Below are 19125 nucleotides of genomic sequence, written 5' to 3' on the forward strand. Positions count from 1 at the left end.
CATGTCAATGATCAGGGCCCCGACCTTAACGCCTCTGATGGTGGCCTATAAGCTATAAGCTGGTCTATAAGCTATTCGTAGAATTTCATGAAACACAATATAAATAGATGAAATACAACAAACAGAGTGCAATGAAATGCAAGTTTTAGAACTGTTTCATTTATATTGAATGCTATAAAAAAGTTGAAGGACCTTCTTACACTTAGGTGTCTTTTAATCCATAGACCACAGTCGAACAAATAAATACAGTCTAAGCGATTCAACGTAAAGATTTCTCACGTTTGCGCTTGATAGCTTCTTCAAGCTGCTGCTCCATAGAAATGATAGCCGACACACCATGATACATTTCCACCATTGCATCGATTTCGGTCAAGCCTAATCGCCTCCTATTCGAGATGTCAAAAACACCGCCTTCAACCTCTGAGTGTTCTCCTTGACTTCCTCGAACCTGTAAATTAAATTTATCAGCAGTTTCTTCGAGTAAGCTGGAATTCTTCATCAAGTTTGGCAGTTTGATGTGAACGGAAGCTCGCACTGCGGTACCGAGATTTGTGGGGCAGAAGCTTAAATATCCCAGCTTGCTGGAATGTGAAAACGGTAATATATCTCCGAGCGCTGTGACAGCTCGGACGAAACGATCATAAACCACGGCGAGATCTCCTCCGCTTTGCATTGAAATAATCCTCATCTGGTCTTCTTCGTTCACCCACACAACTAAAGACGCGTCTGAGTTCAGAAAGATTCCGCGACCGTTTGGCCAAAATCGGCAGGCATTTGCCGCCTCCAGAAATGGATCACCTGACTTGAAGAGAAGATGACTTGCAACAAGTTTGGCGTTTTCTTCATCCGTGAAGCTGTTTAAAGGTTTATAATAGCCAGCCAAGTCGTCATCCAGCGAGTCCAGAGCATTCACAATATCTTGTTCTATTTCCTCGTACTGGTCTCGAGTGAGCAGAGGGTTAAAGGGATATCCTTCTAGGTTTCTGGCACACCTAACTCTTGTCGAAACTACATACTGCCCAAAATCGTCGAAGTTCCCCAGCGAGTAAGCACTGCCAAAATTCTGAGGCGGATGTTGGATTTTGGGACCTTGCACTTCATGGTATTCCTCAATGATCGGATCGAACAGATCTTTAAACAGAGTATAGCTCTCTGCGTCGGGGGCATACACTCCAACACTTGAAGTAGGATTCGTGACTCCAGATTTGATGACATCAAGTAAAGTTCCACCATTGTTGGTGATGCGATGCTTGATCTTTTCAAATATTTCCAATGTGAGATGTTTCTTCAGCAACGACTGCGAATTTTCAGCTTTGAGACTCGCATAAGCTTTCTCGATCAAGCCCAAGGTTCGGGAATCGACCTTCTCCATGCCTTCTTCTTCACTGCCGTAATATGTGACTGCAGAAAGCAAGAGTTCAGTTCATTTTAAACTAGTCCGGAAGTTTACTTGTGGACACATTTCTACATTCTTAGTTATCATTAAAGAAATGCTGTAGTCGGTTACTTAGCACTATATCTGTGTTGAGAGGTTGGAAATATGATTCGCTCCGTAATGAAACGTGCGATTGTGCGGGTGTGGTTGCGAGTGATAAACACTGAGTGTGACTTTGCATTCAAATGAATGCAAACTCCAGTCGTGTAACGAAATGTTGCATTCACGTTCAAAATAACTAATCATCGTGTGGATGAAAGTACTTTCCATTTCATCACTCTATTGAACGCTAAGATGGCGGAGAAATGAGATTCTCTTTCAAACAATATTGATAATAATTTTGCTCGTTCACTTAGCGTTTCAGATTCTCCATAAGGTTACTAAATAATGTTGAATAGACTTTTCGTGGTCTTCGGCATGCACGGATAAAGTATTATGATATAAAGAAAAAATTCGGAATGTGGGTAAAACGAAGCGGATTTAAAAAAGAAACACTCTGTTGAATTTCAAATCAACTACTATAGGTCATTTCACATGCTGTATTTCGACAGAGATTAACATTTTGAAACCGAGTTTGCGACTAAATCAAAATATGCGTTAAATTTAGGGTTATTCACAGAAACTTCTTGTTTGAAAGCCCTATAAAAAATTTGTAAAGATATCATTACAATATAAATTTTATTGAAAAAGACATCACCTGAATTTTTGTATCGCTTAGTTTTAACGATGACATGGGACAAATGACGGCCCCTATTGTTAATGCATTCAGATAGTCGATTTTTGAAGTTCCGTTCAACTCGCTGCATCGAATTGACGGGTGTGTTGGCGATAGCTTGGCGTATGTTGTTTTTCAAATGAGGTAGGGTCCTTGGACAGTCGTTGCTAACGAGAGATTTGAGATAAACCAATCAAAATATCACACGGAGCATAATCGGGGGATTGGGCCGGCTAAAGAAGGTCACGTCTCAAAGAGATGAGGCGCTCTAAAATATGTTGTCTCAGATCCATTGATCATAGTGTTGTGTGGGCCGTGGCTCCATCCTGTTGGAACCAGACATCCCTGACATTCATTTCAGCCAGTGACAGTCGTTTCACTCACACTCATGCATTCACAGTCCCACTTGTCCTAAATGTGTTCACTCACGTAACAATCGATTTCCGATCAAGAACCCTCCCAGAAGGACGAATACGTAACCGAGTACGGGATGCTCGTTGAGTAGCGATAACCGAACGACCATTAGAAAAGTACGCCTTGAAAGCAAACGCACGCTGTTCACTTGTCATCGCATTGTGGCAATTGACTAGGCGTGACACAGAACTTCATGCATGGCCTTGCCTTCCATATGAAATACTACTCGCTTTTTTCCTACAACATCTGGCGGCTTCCTACAACATCTGGCGAAATACAAAACAGAAAGTTTCTTTGAATCACCGTATAGCTGTGTCATGACATGTGCGCACATAGTTCAACATTTCAAAATTACTCTAGCCGTACAGAATTCCACAGCAAAAACTATGAAATTCTTAGAAAATGCACATCGGACTTTTCACTTGCATTGGTAACAGTTTATTTCGTCATTCAGTTGAGGTAAAATTTATCGTGCCCGATTTCGAACTTGACCCTTTGAATTTTCAAAGCGCTTCTCGAGGGAGATGATCTCCAAAATTCCTGAGTACATGTCAACAATTGATTCTTCTTCGGTGTTTCCTAAGGTCCATCGGTAAGATAAATCATACAATCCCTTGTTGTCGTCAGATGGATCATCTTTCACGCGCTGTACCTGAAGATTGAGTTTTTCAGCAGTTTCTTCAAGCATATTATGCTGTTTGCTCAAGCACGGTAACCGAATACGGACCGAAGACCTCATGGCTGATCCCACGTTCGTGGGACACACTGTCAAGAAACCAAATTTGGTAGAAAAACAATAGTTGAATTTCTCGTCAATGCTATTCACAGCATCGATGAAACGTTCGTAAACCTCTTGAAGATTGCCGTTATTTTGAAAGGATATTATCTTCAAATGGTCTTTATCGTTCAGTAGGATTACCAACGTCAAATCCTCATTGTAGAAAATGCCGCGGCCTGTAGGCCAAAACCTACCTTCGTTGGCAGATTCAGAAAATTGTTTGAGCATTTTTTTAGCTTTTTCTCCAGACAGATGGTCCACAGGCTCATATTCCCCCTGTAAAGGACCGTCCAAAGAGTTTAAAACCGGTACGATCTCTTTTTCGAGTGTGGAAAATTGCGCCTTTGTCATAAGCGGAGTAAAGCAATAGCCTTCTATATTTCTGGCGCAGCGAATGCGAGTAGAAACGACATAGTTCCCGAAATCGTCGAAATCTCCAACAATGTCAGCACTGCCAAAGTTAACTTGCGGGTTAACTAGCCTACGGTGTCCGATATCGTGATAGTCGCGAATGATCGGGTCGAACAATTCGTCAAATACGGAGTAACTTTCGGCGTCTGCGGCAGTCACGCCGATGTTATCCTCAGGATTGGACACTCCCAATTTGATGATGTCGAGAAGACTTGCGCCGTTGGGAGTCACACGGTGCTTGATTTTATCAAACAACGAAGGCGAGAGATGTTTCCTCAGAAGTGACGTGGACTTCTGGTTCCTGAGATCTTTGAACGCCTTGTCGATGAGACTCTGCGTTCTCGAGTCGGCTGTTTTAAGACCTCCTCCTTGACCTCCGCCATGAATTTCTGCATGGAAAGAGGTGGGTTTTGGTCTTTTTCGGATTGAAAGAGTTTGTAACTTCCACAATACACGGCTCTTCTGATCGATTCGTTCGAGTGATTTTTATTCACAGTTGCTGTGTAGGACTTTAGTATTGCTAATTTTTAAAATTTAACATATCAAGTGAAGTGCTCATCTATAAGCCCACATTCATTTAACCTTAATTATGCATAATCTATTTTTTAAAACTATTAATTATGCCGTTCTTGAGATTTGTAATGATCACACACTAAATGAGAATATATTGTTTCGACTATGGAACTCAAACCCAGATGAAAGGCTGTTACGTGTGTATATTCCTTCATATACGATGCCCATTAATAAATCAGAAAAGTTATTATTACAACCATCGAAAATGTTTAATGTTCAGATAAGCGGTCTTATTCGGAAACATGATCTCGATAAATAAAGAAAAATTGCAATGAAAAAGAATTTCTACATTTCCGTAGTTAGACATCTCTCACTTGATAAAATATGTGTACACTCTATGTATTTAAATATCCTAATACGATCCTGTCGAGGGTTGATTTTCCATGATGTCAAAAAGTTCAGCGTTTTCAACTGTAATCTAAGACGCGGCGAGCAAATTGAAGAGCTCCGTAAGTTAAATTCTATGCCGGAAGGTTATTTCTAAAGTAAAGATATATCATAGAGCGTCTTCCTGAGGAGAAAGTGAGAACGGAGCGGCAGGAGAAATTAGCCAATACGTAAGTCAGTGAGATATAGAGATCATGCCAGCCAACATACGAGTGCAATATATACATGTACTCAACAACATGCTACGTACGTAGGATATGGATTATAAAATTGTAGCGCGGAGCTAGAAATACATCGAACAGATTGACAACAAACATTTCCAACGATTGATTATCAAAGATTTCGTGGTTTGGAAAATAAGAAGGGCCTCAGCGTGATGTTCAGCATGGTTACGGTAATGAAACGGTAAAAACCATATAATATAATAATTATATTATAACTAAATAATATAGAATTCCACATTTCCCATGCCAGTGATGCGAAACGTGTCGAGTGGCTTTAACGTGCTAGAACACTTAGCGGGCAACATAGAATTGGTGGGAAATTGAACACACGTGCCACACTGAATTAGCTCTTAGACTATTGATACAACAGAGATAAGCACAACACTGCAATAGCGGTACAGAATATCGAGCCTAATAGGTAGACTTGTTCATTATTGGTTCCGTACTCTCGTCGTGAAAGTCAGACTCGTCAGGACCAGCTCTTCCAGGTAGTGGATTACGCTCTAATTTGAAATAAGGTCTCCTACAGGTGATCTTAAGAATATAATAGAATAAAAGTGTCGGCCCTAAAGAAATAGGCCCATGGCCTGTTGCCGATTCGTGAATTTTTCGTGACTTGATTCACAAGGGATCCGGCCATTGGAACCCGATCTTTCCATAACTGACGATTGATTGAGATAGCTGCTGGACTTATTGCCTGGTCCGTAATTTGCTAGGCATTTTAAGACTGAACATATGCTCCTGCATAGCTTCGTCTAGTCTGGTTTTGAAGGTGTTCATATTCATGTATTCAAGGGCATCTCTTAATTTCGGGAAATTTTCTACATTTGTAGGACCCTCTACTATTATATGTATTAGCATGTATCACGACTCCAATGTTATCGAAGAGCTTTCATGTTTATTGTTAGAATTCGTTAAAATGAAACTTACCGTCGATTCGGATCAAGATATTGTCATTAAGATCAATCTTCCAACATTCACGACACCTATCGTTAATAAAAAATTATGGCACATGAGCGAATAGTCATGAGAAATAAATGTAATAATAAGGTAAAAAAAAGAAAAGCGCAGAAATCGTTATGTTCAAACGAAAATAACTGTTCACGCTTGTGATGAGTTTGAAATATTCAAGAAATTCCGGATGCTTTCAGATTTATAATCAGTGCGCTTTACACAACTCAATATTTCTCAGCACACATAAAACACACTAGTGTACTGATGTTATGGTTTCAATTGTACGGTCAGAAAAATGTAGAATATAGCATTGATGAATTCAAATTTTTAATTAAATAAAGCAGGACAGTTGGACGACGTTCGAATAAATGTGCTGCGAAAATAAGCAATAATGTATGATGGCTTTCTATCAAATTTTTTGAATGAAATAATATATATACATAGTTTTTCCATGAAGTTTTTTCAAGTTACTATGAAAGTAATTTAAACTCCGCGTGATTAGTTTATGAGAACATCATTAATTGAAGCACTCGTGAGAAAAGAAACAAGATCTCCTGCCCTCCTTCCCCTCAATTAACTCAACTTTATACTAATCTTCCATTAGTTTTAGACTTTTAGCCGCATGAAACGCTAGCTAATATAAAATAATAATTTTTGAATATATTTTAGCAAAATTATCAGCTGACGTAGGTAATTCCATTACATGATCTGGCAAGTGGACAGTTTTAAATGGAGCTTTGAAAAATTAGCCAAAAAATCAACCGATCATCGAAAAATTGTTCAGCAGTTACACCAAGAACCCCGAGAATATTTAGTGCACCATATTTTAGCCTATGAATTCTCAAACAAAAATAATTCCACAATCAATTTCTACGGAAACGTGGCAATTTCTAATTAAAACAGCTATTTTCAAGAGTTTAAGAACGAAAATACGTTTAAAATCTAATTGAAACAGCTATTTTCCAGAACAAAATTACGTTGAAGTTCGCTCACCGTCAGTGTCTTTGGTGTCATGGCGGGCGTCGGTGAAAGCGTCGCGGTGTTTGCGAGGAGGTGACTCATCGTCCGTCAAAGGAATACCTTCCTTCAGCTCAGCTCTTAGTTCCTTCTCAGTTATGGAGTCTGGGTTCTCCACATACTTCGCTGCCGTCAAACCGTCCTAAAATTGTCCAGGAGAAAATATCCGAGGTTAGAACATGGCTGCGCATCATCGTTACCGGGGACCAGGAAGTCCCGAACTCATAATAAGGTCATATAATTTAAATGTAAAATTTTGAAAATCAGATACTAGTTGATTATTGAATTGCGGAATAATTGCAACTGAAATCCGCTAGCGAATAAGCACTTGAAACTAAACGGCAGAAAAATGCACGTTGATGAATAATATTATTGATAAAAGAAACTAATCTCACATATTTTGAAAATTATTGTCAGAAAATTGTGAAGAATTGTCTACAGCGCCCTCAATTCCGCGGTTGGCTGGCTGTGATTACAGGACACTCGCTTCACAATTTAATTTTTCAATTCAATTTTCCAGAAGCCAATGTCAGCTAGAATTTACTATCATCGTAAGACTGAGGATCTATATGAGCACTTCATTGTTTGTGCGAAACATGTCGTGAAACTGGAATTTATTATCTTTTCAGAAACTTGGTTCACGGAAAGAATTTCGTTATCTGTGAAACTGGAATCGCTATTATCGCAAATCGCACCATCAAGTCTATAATTTCTTTGTGTTTTCCGTACGTGAGCTGGAAATGCTTTCATCGCAGATTATTATCATATCGGTATTAAAAATTACAGAGCCCTGAGGTATTATAATCATATCGGTATTAAAAATTTAGAAAGCTGAGAGGTATTATAATCATATCGGTATTAAAATTCTACAGAGCCCAGAGGTATTATAATCATATCGGTATTAAAAATTTACAGAGCCCAGAGGTATTATAACTACAGTATATCGCTATTAAAATTTTACAAGATGCGGTCACGTTTTACATCATATTCCAACGGTCGCAGTCCCCACCTTGTCCTCTAAGGAGGCGTCAGCGCCGGCCTTGTCAAGGATCTTGTAGGTGTGGCCGCCGTCGCGTAGCACCGCAGCGTAGTGCAGGGGCGTTCTGCCTGCTCTGTCCTGCTGGTCCAGCAGCTCTGGGTATGACTGTACCAAGTGACGCACCAGGTCTGACAGAAATGTTAATGTGGAGTTAATGTTCAAGATTCAGGTAAGGCATTATTTATGTTTAAAATTTTTGTTAGCTCTGGGTATGACTGTACCAGGTGTCGTACCAGGTCTGACAGGGATATTAATGTTGAGTTATTGTTTAAAATTCAGGTAAGGCATTATTTATGTTTGAAATTCTTGTTAGCTCAGGGTTGCAATGTATCAGCCTATCAGGTGCCGTACCAGGTCTGACAAGAATGTTAATGATGAGTTAATGTTTAAGATTCTGGTTAGGCATGATATTAATATTTGAAATTTTTGTTAGCTCAGGGTTCGATTGTACCAAGTGTCGCACCAGGTCTGACAAGAATGTTAATGTTGAGTTAATGTTTAAAATTCAGTTAAGGCATTATTAATATTCTATTAATGTTATAAATTTCTGTTAAGCTCTGGGATCCATTGTATTAGGTAACGCACAAGGTATGGCAGGAATATTAATGTTGAGTTATTGCTTAAGAATCCGGTTAGGCAGGATATTAATGCTGCATTAATGTTTGAAATTTCTGTTAAGCTCTGGGTTCCACTGTATCAAATAACGCATCAGGTCTAGCAAGAATTTTAATGTTGTGTTAATGTTCAAGATTCCTGTTATGCACAGGGTTCTTAATGTTGAGGAAATATTTCGAGTTTTGCATATTTTCAATCACTGATAAATACAGGCAGAAAGTGGAATTAGTCACGAAAAAAGTGTTAAACCAGATCTTTACCACCTCATTTGAATCATTAATAGTATTAATTGCTTATGCAGACTGAGAGACAGTATATTTGACACATAACTTCATAACTACTGCCTGCCTAATTGATGAACACCACGAATATCTCATATTATGTCAGGTGATGCTCACCGGAATGGCCGTGCAGGACGGCCTTGTGCAGGATATTGCAGTGGTTGGTGTCGCGCACGGACGCCTTCTTCCTCCTGTCGATAAGGGTCTGCACTCTACGGGTCTCGCCCGCCTCCGCTGCCGCGTGTATGTCTTCCACGTTCTCCTGTACCAAACGCAAACGCAAATAATTATTGATTGATAATATTTTGGGGTGAGATTAATCACTAGATGTTACAGGAGTGATACGTTCTCCTCTACCCAGGACCATGCAAACCTAATTAATGATTGATAATAGTTTGGGGTGAGATTAATCAGCAGAGGTTATAGGAGTGATACGTTCTCCTGTACACAGGAGCAAACTCAAATAATTAATGATCGATTAATAGTTTGGGGTGAGATTACTCAGTAGAGTTTACAGGAGTGATAGATTCTTCTGTACCCCGGAGCAAACGTAAATAATTATTGATCGATAATAGTTTAGGGTGAGATTAATCAGTAGAGGTTATAGGAGTGATAGATTCTCCTCTACCCAGGATCAAGCAAACTTAATTAATGATCGATAATAGTTTGGGGAGAGATTAATCAGTAGAGGTTACAGGAGTGATAGATTCTCCTGTACCCATGACCAATCAAGCATAATTAATGATCGGTAATGAGTGCGGATGATGGAAGTTATTTCAATGAGCTCAACAAATTTTAGGGCAAGGATCATAGAAGAGATGCACGTTTCATGGGCCAAGTAAAGAGAGAAGAAAGGTGATGAAGTTACTGTATATGATTAACGATTATGTTCAAGGTAAAACTGATAAAGCGTCTGTAGTTACACTTGCAAAGCCTTCAGCAAAGCGGCCTAAACTTTTCACAGCACTCAAAAACATACGTGTGGTGCAGGTACTAAATTCAGCCTAATTTCAAGTGGCAAACTTCAAGCAAATGTACAAAGAGTAGTTCACACGAGCGCACCAGCAACGACGGAATTCTGTCCAAGAATTGCTGTGTTTCTTCATCTTTTGAGCCGCGGCCAACGAGCAAGTGTCCATCGCCCCTGAGTATCATGTCCGTTATGCCTTCAAAGTCGCCGGACTCTGCGTGTTTAATTTGTTTCTGGACATCCGCCTCAACTTCAGCGTCGGCTTCCGCGTGTGTAGGTTTCCGCTTATTAGTTTTGGACAGCGTGGGTGTTGATTTCCGTTCCCGGGAGTTGTTCCTGGAATTTGCACGAGAATTTGCCGGCGAAGCCGCACGCGAATTGGGTTTTGAATTAGCGGGTGAATTATTCTTGGAGCCAGCCCGTGAATTCGCCTTGGGATCACTCAAAGAATTCTTTCGGGAATTCAGTGGAGTTGGTTCTTTGGAACCTTTCCTCGGCAGTGTATGGTTTCCATTCATTTGAGCGTTTATTGATGACTTACGCGGCGCAGGTTTGGGTGCGGGTGGCGGTTCTTCTTCTTCTTCGTCGTCGTCGGCCGCGTTCAAGTATTCCTCTGCGGTAACGCCGTTCTGCGCGGCAGCAAAACTCGACAAATTTTGTAGGGAACTTTCGAGGAGGCTAAAACCGTATAATAACGTTGGATTACAGGCTTACGGCGAATGTAAATCAATAGTTTTATGATACCTTAATTTGAATCAGAAGCACATCAATTTAAACATATTTCATCAGCAATAAACTCATCTCAGAAAAGAAGAATCTTATATTTGAGGTGTTTAACTTACGTAGTCTTCAGTGTCTGCTTGACCGCCAACTCTATCGAGATATTCGTAGGTTTCTCGTCCGCCGGGCGAGCGAGACTGAGCCGCGTAATGCAGAGGTAATCGTCCAGCCTGTGCAATTTATATTTGTGTATAAGCTTTTAACAAAAAGAATCAGGAATACTTCATGTACGAAAACCAACGGGTCATGTAATTACTTGGAAACCATTGGAATATTGATCTATGAATGATAGTTCGTAAACTTTAAATCGTCTTTAAGAAGCTTTGATGCTTATATATGCATCAATCAGTTCACGTAGAGTTACTATTTTTGTCACGACTTTAATATAAAGCTCATAACGAAATAATGTGCTAGACTTCGTGAANATTTATCATGTAACAAAGCAAAAATGTTACACATGTATTTAGTAATTAGTGATAATAGTAACTAATAACTTGCTTACCATGTAACCAGGAACGCGTTTCAAGAACTTGCGAACATCTTCATTCCAGGAAGATTTCCCCCGCAAGTCTGCGCCCCTGCCAGACAGCACGACGAGCTCTAGGTTGTCAAGGTCGCCATCCAGGATCATCTTATCCAGCTCTGCAGAACTCACGTCACTCATGTCATGGAACTCCAGCCCCTTCAAGGAATGAAATCAAACAAAATTATGACAATCATGTGTTTATTGATGAACAAGTGAACAGAATACGGTGGGATAACAGAGGTTGATCGATCTAGATGATGAATGAACCTTATGATGAAAAATGCTCGACTATAAGGTGCGTGTCAAGAATGATGGCCGTGATCATTCTTGATCTTGATCATACGACTGTCGATGTGATGCGACACGGCTCATTATTTTTGGACCTAATTCAATAATAGCAAGAAACAGTATTCATTGATTTCTCGCACGAGAATGAATTCAGGAAAGGAGTTTCAAGGGAATAAATTCAGGGAATTCACAAAGTCGGATACGAAAAACTTTGCCGTAATGCTCGGTCAGAAGCACTCACAGTTCTTTCAAGAAAAAGCCATCAATTTATATTTATTTTACAGTAATAAAGCCCGCAAGTAGTGATCTGTGGTAATATTTGAACGTTGAAATTTCACTTTCAAATTTTAACCACAAGTAACTCATTGTAGAATTTAAGTGTTTTCTCAGTTAAAAAACGTATAATAACTGAATATTATGTTTGACTTAAATGTATTGAGAACAGAGAGCTACAAACTGAGAGTATAATGCATCCAAATATTAAGTTTATGTAGCTTATGCTTAAAATGAATTATGCACGAATATCACATCTAGTTTTTATTATAAATGTAAAAATGCATATGAAATTACGTCGTTGGTTTGTTGTAATATCTCTAGCATCTTGTACAAAGATTGGTAAACGATGAATAAGATGACAAGGAATTGACAAAAATGTCAGCATAAAAATCCATAAATTCACGGATTCAAATTTACTGATTGAATGGAAGAAACAAATTTTGTAATTTAATAAATAACTTAATCCAGTCCTAGTATTTTGTAACATCTTCGAAAATAAGAAACCTAGTGGACTACTTCTCAGGACGTTGAACCTAGAACGATCTAACGCACATCTACATAGAAGATAACTTCAAGTTATTAAATTCGTTAAGGAAATTACTTCAACCAGAACAACATCTACGGTTAAGCAAGATTTATTGAGGTTGCACAAAATATTTTACTGGAATACTGATTGTTCGAATAGCGTTTGATTGGGTAAAACGTACATGAGGCATATTTAATCGATTACATACAATAAAGATGGTCTCGCTTTGGCTGTCGACTTAATTACCAGATAATTTGCAGCCGTTACATATAATCCCTGCAGAGAAGTTAATTAGCATTAACTTCATCAAAATGCCAGATAAAATGCAGGAGTAGGATTCAAATTAATGCGAGTGAAGGTAAAACAAGTTTGTCTAAGGAAAAACGAGCGGTGATACAGAAGTACACGTATAAAAGGTTAATTGGAAAATTGAAGAAGAAGAAATTGAAGTATGACAAAATCATGTACGAATTAAAAACTTCCTATTCCTGAAAATTTTTTCGATTAAAAAAAAAAAGTCTCATATCCAGATATTTCGAGGTTTGAGATATTAGATGACAGAAGCTGCTACTGAAATGAAATTTGACGATCATAGAGAATCAAGAGAAGTATGATAACTAGCATGGTAGAAAATACATGTATATAGTACTGAAAACGTGTAGCGTATGAATGGGTAACTTTCGAACAGGTCAATTCCAACTGGTCCAATGATAGGTAACAAACATCTTAAATTATTTTATGTAAAATTGTGTCTGGTTTTCATCGTCCTGCTCTTCTTCTTCGAAATGATCGCTGTATTGTTCTTGCGCTTGATCGGAGACTGCACTAGCTACCTCTTCCTGGTAGAGAAAAAAGTTATCAAGTTAAGGATGCTCACTCACTTTCAAAACTGTTCTTGAGAGAGGAAAAACTACGTACAAAGCTTTCCATGGAAAACTCTAGCAAAGCCCAAATTACGTAACATTCTATGAATAGTGTTTGAAATCTATGATATCGCTCTAACCGAGGACCCGAATAAACCGACACTTTTTATGGTCCGGATGTTTACGAGAAATGGTCTCGGTGTCTACTGCATTTCAGAACTAAATTTTTTAATCATTCGTCTGATGAATGTAAACAAACATCGATCAATTTTCAGTCAACTCGAAAAGACAACCATATCGAAGAATAACGAATTAATTACACCCAATTATTCGTGAAAAATGTTGCATAAAATAAATTAATTAACGTGAAAATGGGTGAATAAATTGATATGTATGGTAACTCAATGGCTAGGAAAATTGATATTCTAAAGTTAATTGATCAAAGGGGCAATTTAATCGCTGGGAAAGATGGTAATTAACAGAATATTGATAAATGGGCAGAATTTTATGAACGCATAGATCACAAGCACCGAAAATAATTATGCCCGATATATTGGCGAAGGATGCTCCACAAAAAAATTAATAGCTGCGAATACGGTATTTAATAGTAAATTAACGAGTGTGGCAGACAGACCTTAGGTTCGTAGAAGTCGTCCTCGGGGTCGGGTTTTGCTTTGGGCTTCTTGGCGCGGTCGGTGCTTTTGGCGCGACGCGGCGTCACCGCCACGGCTGAGCTTCGGCGGGAGGGATTCAGCGAACGACTGTACGGGCACACAAACAGCATCGTCACTCACTACACAGCATCGTCACTCATATCGTCACTCACAACACAGCATCGTCACTCATATCGTCACTCACAAACACAGCATCGTCACTCACAACACAGCATCGTCACTCATATCGTCACTCACAACACAGCATCGTCACTCACTACACAGCATCCTCACACACCACACAGCCTGATCACTCACCACACGGTGTCGACACTCAAAGCCTTTGCTGAGCATTAAAGACTGACAAAGTGAACATAGAAACTGGCAGAGTGTAATGTACGCATTTCTCTTTATTTAATCCTAAAATGTTTTTTGTTGCTAACTGTTATTTTGCAAACTCAAAGCAAAATGTGTTTGTGTGAAAGCTATTAACAGAAAGCAATAAAACCAACCGATCTTTAGCAGTTACCTAACCGACTTTAATGTCAAGCATAAGGCAATCACTACACTAACAGGGATTTTTGAACATTTCTTTAGTTGTAATTTGAATCATTTAATAGTATGAGATCCCTTAAAATAAATATTAGTTTGTTGTTGAATTGTGAACACCATAAGATGAGAATCGAAATAAGCTCTTCGTGTATTCAGTTTCTAAAATACACAATGCCAATTTACAAGCCGTCAATATAAAGGCAAAAAGCAGCATATAATATAAAATATCATATAAACTATCATATAAATTTTGCATTAAGGTTACCTTGGTCTTGCCCGAGAAGGCGCTCGGGAAGGAAACCTGGAAGGGCCCATGGAAGGGGCTCTGGAGAAGGGCATGTCGAGGGCGCCGTTGCCGCTGCGGGGCGCGGCGATGGGCTCGTACACCACCGACAGGTCCAGGTCACCGGGCTTGTTGCGGTACATGTCAGCAGTCTTCTTGAACTGCGCGGCATACATTCACGGTTACTTAAATGCTGTCGCACTGCATCATTTTACTGAGCAGTAATCGCACCGGGTTTTGGTACAGTTGTCCCTAATTCCGGTTGATAATAATCCGGTAAATCCCGACCAATGTTAAAATACGACACTGGCCTTCCTCCGAGGCAAATAATGTTAAATCGAATTGAATTTGAAAAAATCCGTTAAATCGAACCGCATTTGGATAAATCTGTTAATGATACGGAAAACAAGCATTAGACTATAGTTGTGAGAGTTCCACATATAACGTATCAAGTTTGACCGTCCAATAACAGGCGTCAATATCAGTAACATCAGACGACACGTACCCTGTCTACGTGTTTCCTGTCTGCACCTCCACGGATTAAAGTGTCGTAAGTTTCGTTGTCGTCGGACGGGATGACGGAGTAGTGCAGGGGCGTTCGTCCCATTTTATCAGACGAGAACACGGCGGACTGATTCTTCTGTAATATCCACTCGCACATCTCGACGTTGCCCAGAGCCGCGGCCTACATCCATAAATTAGAAACTATCACTAACATCAGAACACACACTATCAGAACATTTCACAGGTTAATAACTAATAACAGAAATATTTTACATGAAAAACTTGCGGTGAAAACGTCTCCAAAAAATTGCAAATTTCAAACTTGGAATTTTGAAAGACTGCAGTTGAGTCTCTTCATCATTAACCATTTAATAGTTTTTTCAAAACAAATAAGGGGGATACATTGCATGATTACTGAATGTATGTATATATGGTTATTGATCGCAAGGATAACTGGTGTATGAATGAAACGTGATGCAGAAGTTGTACGTGGTGATTGACATAGTTGTAGTGCCAGTTACGTGATCAAGAACGCTACATTGTCTTCGAATGCTACGGTTGTTCGTGGTTTTAGAACCTTACAGAGTTGATGAACGCTACGTGGATAGCGAAGGCTTCATTGTTGATGAATGCTACGCGGATAGTGAATTTTACATTTGGGAATGCTACGCGGACGATGAACGCTACATATGGTTAATGAATGTCAAGTGGTTGATGACGCAGTTGTTTGACCCACTTTGTGAAGAGAGTTGAGGCCGTTTTGGTCCTTGGCAGAGAGCAGCTCGGGCTGGTCTGCCTTGGCCTCCAGCATCTCCATGTCGCCAGTGATGACGCTCTGGTGCACCTCCTTGATCTTAATCTATTTCAATAATAAATAATGTCACTCGTTTGCTTGAATCGCAAATTCACTAAAAACTTAAAAGCAAAGAAAACTCCACAAAAATTCATAGTATCTTATTTTGATAATAAAATACGATAAGTTCTCATACATTTTAACAACATTATAGTTGACTTCTCGGTACTAGCATTATTAAAAATGCGATTTTCAAAGTAATATCCTCCGCTCAAATGACGTTGAAACAGCGTTAATTACGAGGGTTCGCTTCATTGAAACAACATATAAACAACGTTATTTCAGCGGCAGATGCATAATGGGTACTAAAATAACTTCAAGGGAGCAAATAAATTTATGCTCAACTGATTAAAAACCTAAATTCAAACTTGAACTTATAAGGAACAACCCATGACCATGATACTAACCATCATCTTGGGTACGAGGTTCAGGAACTGCCGCACTTTAGGGTTGTTGCTGGTCTCCTTGATGAGCTTCTGTCCTTGTCCCTCCCACACGATCCTTTCCAGCTTCGGGAGGTCCTGGTCGTGGATCCAGATCCTTATGTTTGCTCCGTTGATGTTCAGTCCTGGTGCGATGCAGCAAAGATAAACTGTCAGTTAGTAATAAATACATACCGGTACCACGGTCAGAAATATGATATAAAAGTGACTTATACATTGAATTGAAGTTTTGGCAAGCACAAGATAAGCGAATAAAATATTACGTAATTTAATACGATCAGATTAATGAGATACATATTAGTAATGAATTAATTTACTATTTTGTCAGAACACATTTGGTAGGTCAAATAGTTACCGTAGTTATTCAATCGCACACTCAAGTCGAACAGTAAATTTCAACGGAAAAATAATTTTTAGCAAAAGAAGTTAAAAATGTTCTCATTATTTTTTTTCAATTTTCAGTGTTCTCACTCATTATTATTTCAAAAGTATTATAGTTTTACCTTCTCTTTTGGGTGGCGTGGCAACCTTCAGGGGGCGTTTACTAGGCGTTGACTTCTTGCGGTTGCCGCTACTGTTCTTGGGCTTGTGGACAATCTTGAGTTCAGCGGGTCGGGACATGTATTGTGCCGCAGTCCGCCCCTTGCTGTCCCGAACCTGGCGTGCGAAAAAATTAATAATAATTTTACTTAATAATTAACTGAATTCTACAGAATAATAACAAATGAATAATAATATAATGAATAATAATTTTACTTTTCTATTTAATAAGTGGGCACCTTGAAAATACAAATTATAGGTGTGTAAGAACCACGATGTTCGTAGGATAGTACTGATATAATAAGCTCAGCTGGATAGAATTGATGAAGTAGGAGCTTAAAAGGTGCGAACAGCATACATACGGAACACGTGCAATACACATGATGTATCATCGATATGGGTGAATTGATTTGAATCTTCAAATGCTCATTATAAAAAGGCGGATTAATAATTTTCACTGAACTCTGCTTTTCTAGAAAATTTCTCCCTGTGAGTGAAGGTCACCCATTTATTTCCCATACAACTTGACTAAATGAAAGACATAAAAACTTAGAAAAATAAGGAGCTATGGAAACAATTTCTTTATTCAGCAAGGCTTTACCTGTTTCAGTATATATTAATTGGAAACTACTTCAATCATGAAAAAAAATTATTTTTAATCTAATTATACCTCCACTCCACAAAAATTAAACTTAAAACAGTATTGCGGTAATTAAAGTATCAATTATTTTATATTTACTAACCTGGTTATCGACGTCGGGAGAGTTGTTCATTGCACTGTAGACCGCCTCAGGAGCCTTACTAGCCGCACAGTAGTGCAGGGGTGTACGACCCTCCTGCCCAACATGTGAGGTATGCACGTCAAACATCTATCAACACGGGCAGATTAATGAGATACTTCTGAATATAGTGGATTACATTTGATTGTGCGGCAAGTCTATGGGAAGATGCACCCAGATTTCATTAACTCAAATGCACTACTTATATAACTACGTATGAAATTATGTGCTGGTAGCGTTCATGTTGATTAATCGAGAACCAATATTGATTGCATAGAGAACCACAAAAAATACGAAAAATAATTATTATTATTATTATTAACAAGTAATAGAAATAAATAAATTAATAGTTATTATTATTGAAGTTATTAGGAAGTTGCTTGGCAGGCAGAGAACACGATTTGATTCGCCGATTGAGCACCGATTCGCCGTGATTGATTTGATTCGCCGCGAAAACAGAACACGATTTGAGCGCGAAGTATCTTTAAATTATAACCAACGTTCTAAATGCTACTAAGAAGCGGAATATGCATTTATTGACGAGCCATAACAAGTCTTATTATGTCTAACAGCGACTCAAGAAAGTCTGGAACAACCATCGGCAGCGCAATATAAAGAGGAGTTGGGTGAGCTATTACTAGTCGATTGCAGCCCCTGCAAATGCTCCTTCGCACAGCCTTGAACAGTGGGCTGCCCCAATACGTCAGACTTAAAAAGATCATTTGGATGTCTTTCAAAGCTTTAAGTATCGTCTACTAATATTCAGCCTTGACTCCGACGAAGTTAAACTACAGCTCAATATCCTCAAGGGTAAGGTGAGGGACGCAAATTACGGCCATTACTTATGAAGTGCAGAGCATTGAGCAAGCTTACCCCCACCACCGCCGCTTAAATCAATGCCCCTCTTCTCTTCGCTAGGAGTGCGCATTATTCAGGAGCAGCTACTTGTTGATATCTAGTTTGGAATATTGAATAGGAACTCTTTCGTCCTGTGCAAGTAAAGAATATTCAAGAGCGTCTCTTTGTTGCAGTGCTTTTTCAGTCATGCCAGTTCTTCCTCAAACACACTAACACCTTATGAAACTACTCACTCTCCAGGCATGGAGCATTTCACTCCATGCCTTTCCTACTCACTCCCCATGGAGTTGATTTCGTTGAAGCATTTATCAACGATATCATCGACTCATCAATGTTATTCCAACGCAAGGTGAGTAGTAACAGCACTATATTGCTCCTCAGCTCGCTCGATGGTCAATTTGGTCAATTTGTTAAGAGATGCAATGGTCCCAATATTGTTGTCGTTGCAGTGTACAACAAATAAAGAGGCCAAAACGTTTTTATACATAATAACTAAATTTCTTATAAGCGAATTGAATCTTCATTAATTATTATCACCATATGTATATCAACTTGAAAAAAACACGGGGATTCTAAACGTTGTCATTA

General features: G+C 39.0%; 2 protein-coding genes across 3 annotated transcripts in view; both read right to left on the minus strand.

Annotated features, from left to right (window-relative positions):
* On the minus strand, window positions 1-10748 carry LOC108664915 (arginine kinase). 2 transcript variants are annotated; one of them, XM_018151612.2, is made up of 6 exons: window positions 10656-10748; window positions 9906-10442; window positions 8961-9105; window positions 7918-8075; window positions 6885-7050; window positions 1-1401 (listed from the first exon to the last, which is right to left on the minus strand). In XM_018151612.2, the coding sequence occupies exons 2-6, from the start codon at window positions 10329-10331 to the stop codon at window positions 260-262; spliced, it is 2037 nt and encodes a 678-aa protein (XP_018007101.1). In that variant the 5' UTR covers window positions 10332-10442; window positions 10656-10748; the 3' UTR covers window positions 1-259. The 2 variants fall into 2 exon arrangements, with proteins under 2 accessions (XP_018007101.1, XP_018007102.1); XM_018151613.2 differs by lacking the exon at window positions 9906-10442.
* LOC108664913 (serine/threonine-protein phosphatase 6 regulatory ankyrin repeat subunit B) overlaps window positions 10647-19125 on the minus strand; it is a 24815-nt gene continuing 16336 nt past the window's right edge. Inside the window, exons 6-14 of the mRNA XM_018151610.2 lie at window positions 17644-17736; window positions 16864-17017; window positions 16325-16485; window positions 15801-15923; window positions 15066-15245; window positions 14543-14721; window positions 13707-13833; window positions 11096-11275; window positions 10647-10763 (exon numbers count right to left, since the gene is read on the minus strand). Coding sequence (XP_018007099.1) covers window positions 10647-10763; window positions 11096-11275; window positions 13707-13833; window positions 14543-14721; window positions 15066-15245; window positions 15801-15923; window positions 16325-16485; window positions 16864-17017; window positions 17644-17736 — 1314 coding nt within the window. The remainder of the gene's footprint in view (window positions 10764-11095; window positions 11276-13706; window positions 13834-14542; window positions 14722-15065; window positions 15246-15800; window positions 15924-16324; window positions 16486-16863; window positions 17018-17643; window positions 17737-19125) is intronic.

This window comes from Hyalella azteca, unplaced genomic scaffold (assembly GCF_000764305.2).
Source record: "Hyalella azteca isolate HAZT.00-mixed unplaced genomic scaffold, Hazt_2.0.2 contig5287, whole genome shotgun sequence".
Lineage (NCBI taxonomy): Eukaryota > Metazoa > Arthropoda > Malacostraca > Amphipoda > Hyalellidae > Hyalella > Hyalella azteca.

Coding starts and splice junctions, on each gene's coding strand:
- LOC108664915 (XM_018151612.2), bottom strand. CDS start 10,331: ATGAATGGAAACCATACACTGCCGAGGAAAGGTTCCAAAGAACCAACT. Junction 8,076..8,960: donor CGTCCTGCACGGCCATTCCG/GTGAGCATCACC, acceptor CATTTCTGTCAG/ACCTGGTGCGTCACTTGGTA. Junction 1,402..6,884: donor TGACACCAAAGACACTGACG/GTGAGCGAACTT, acceptor TGCTTTCTGCAG/TCACATATTACGGCAGTGAA.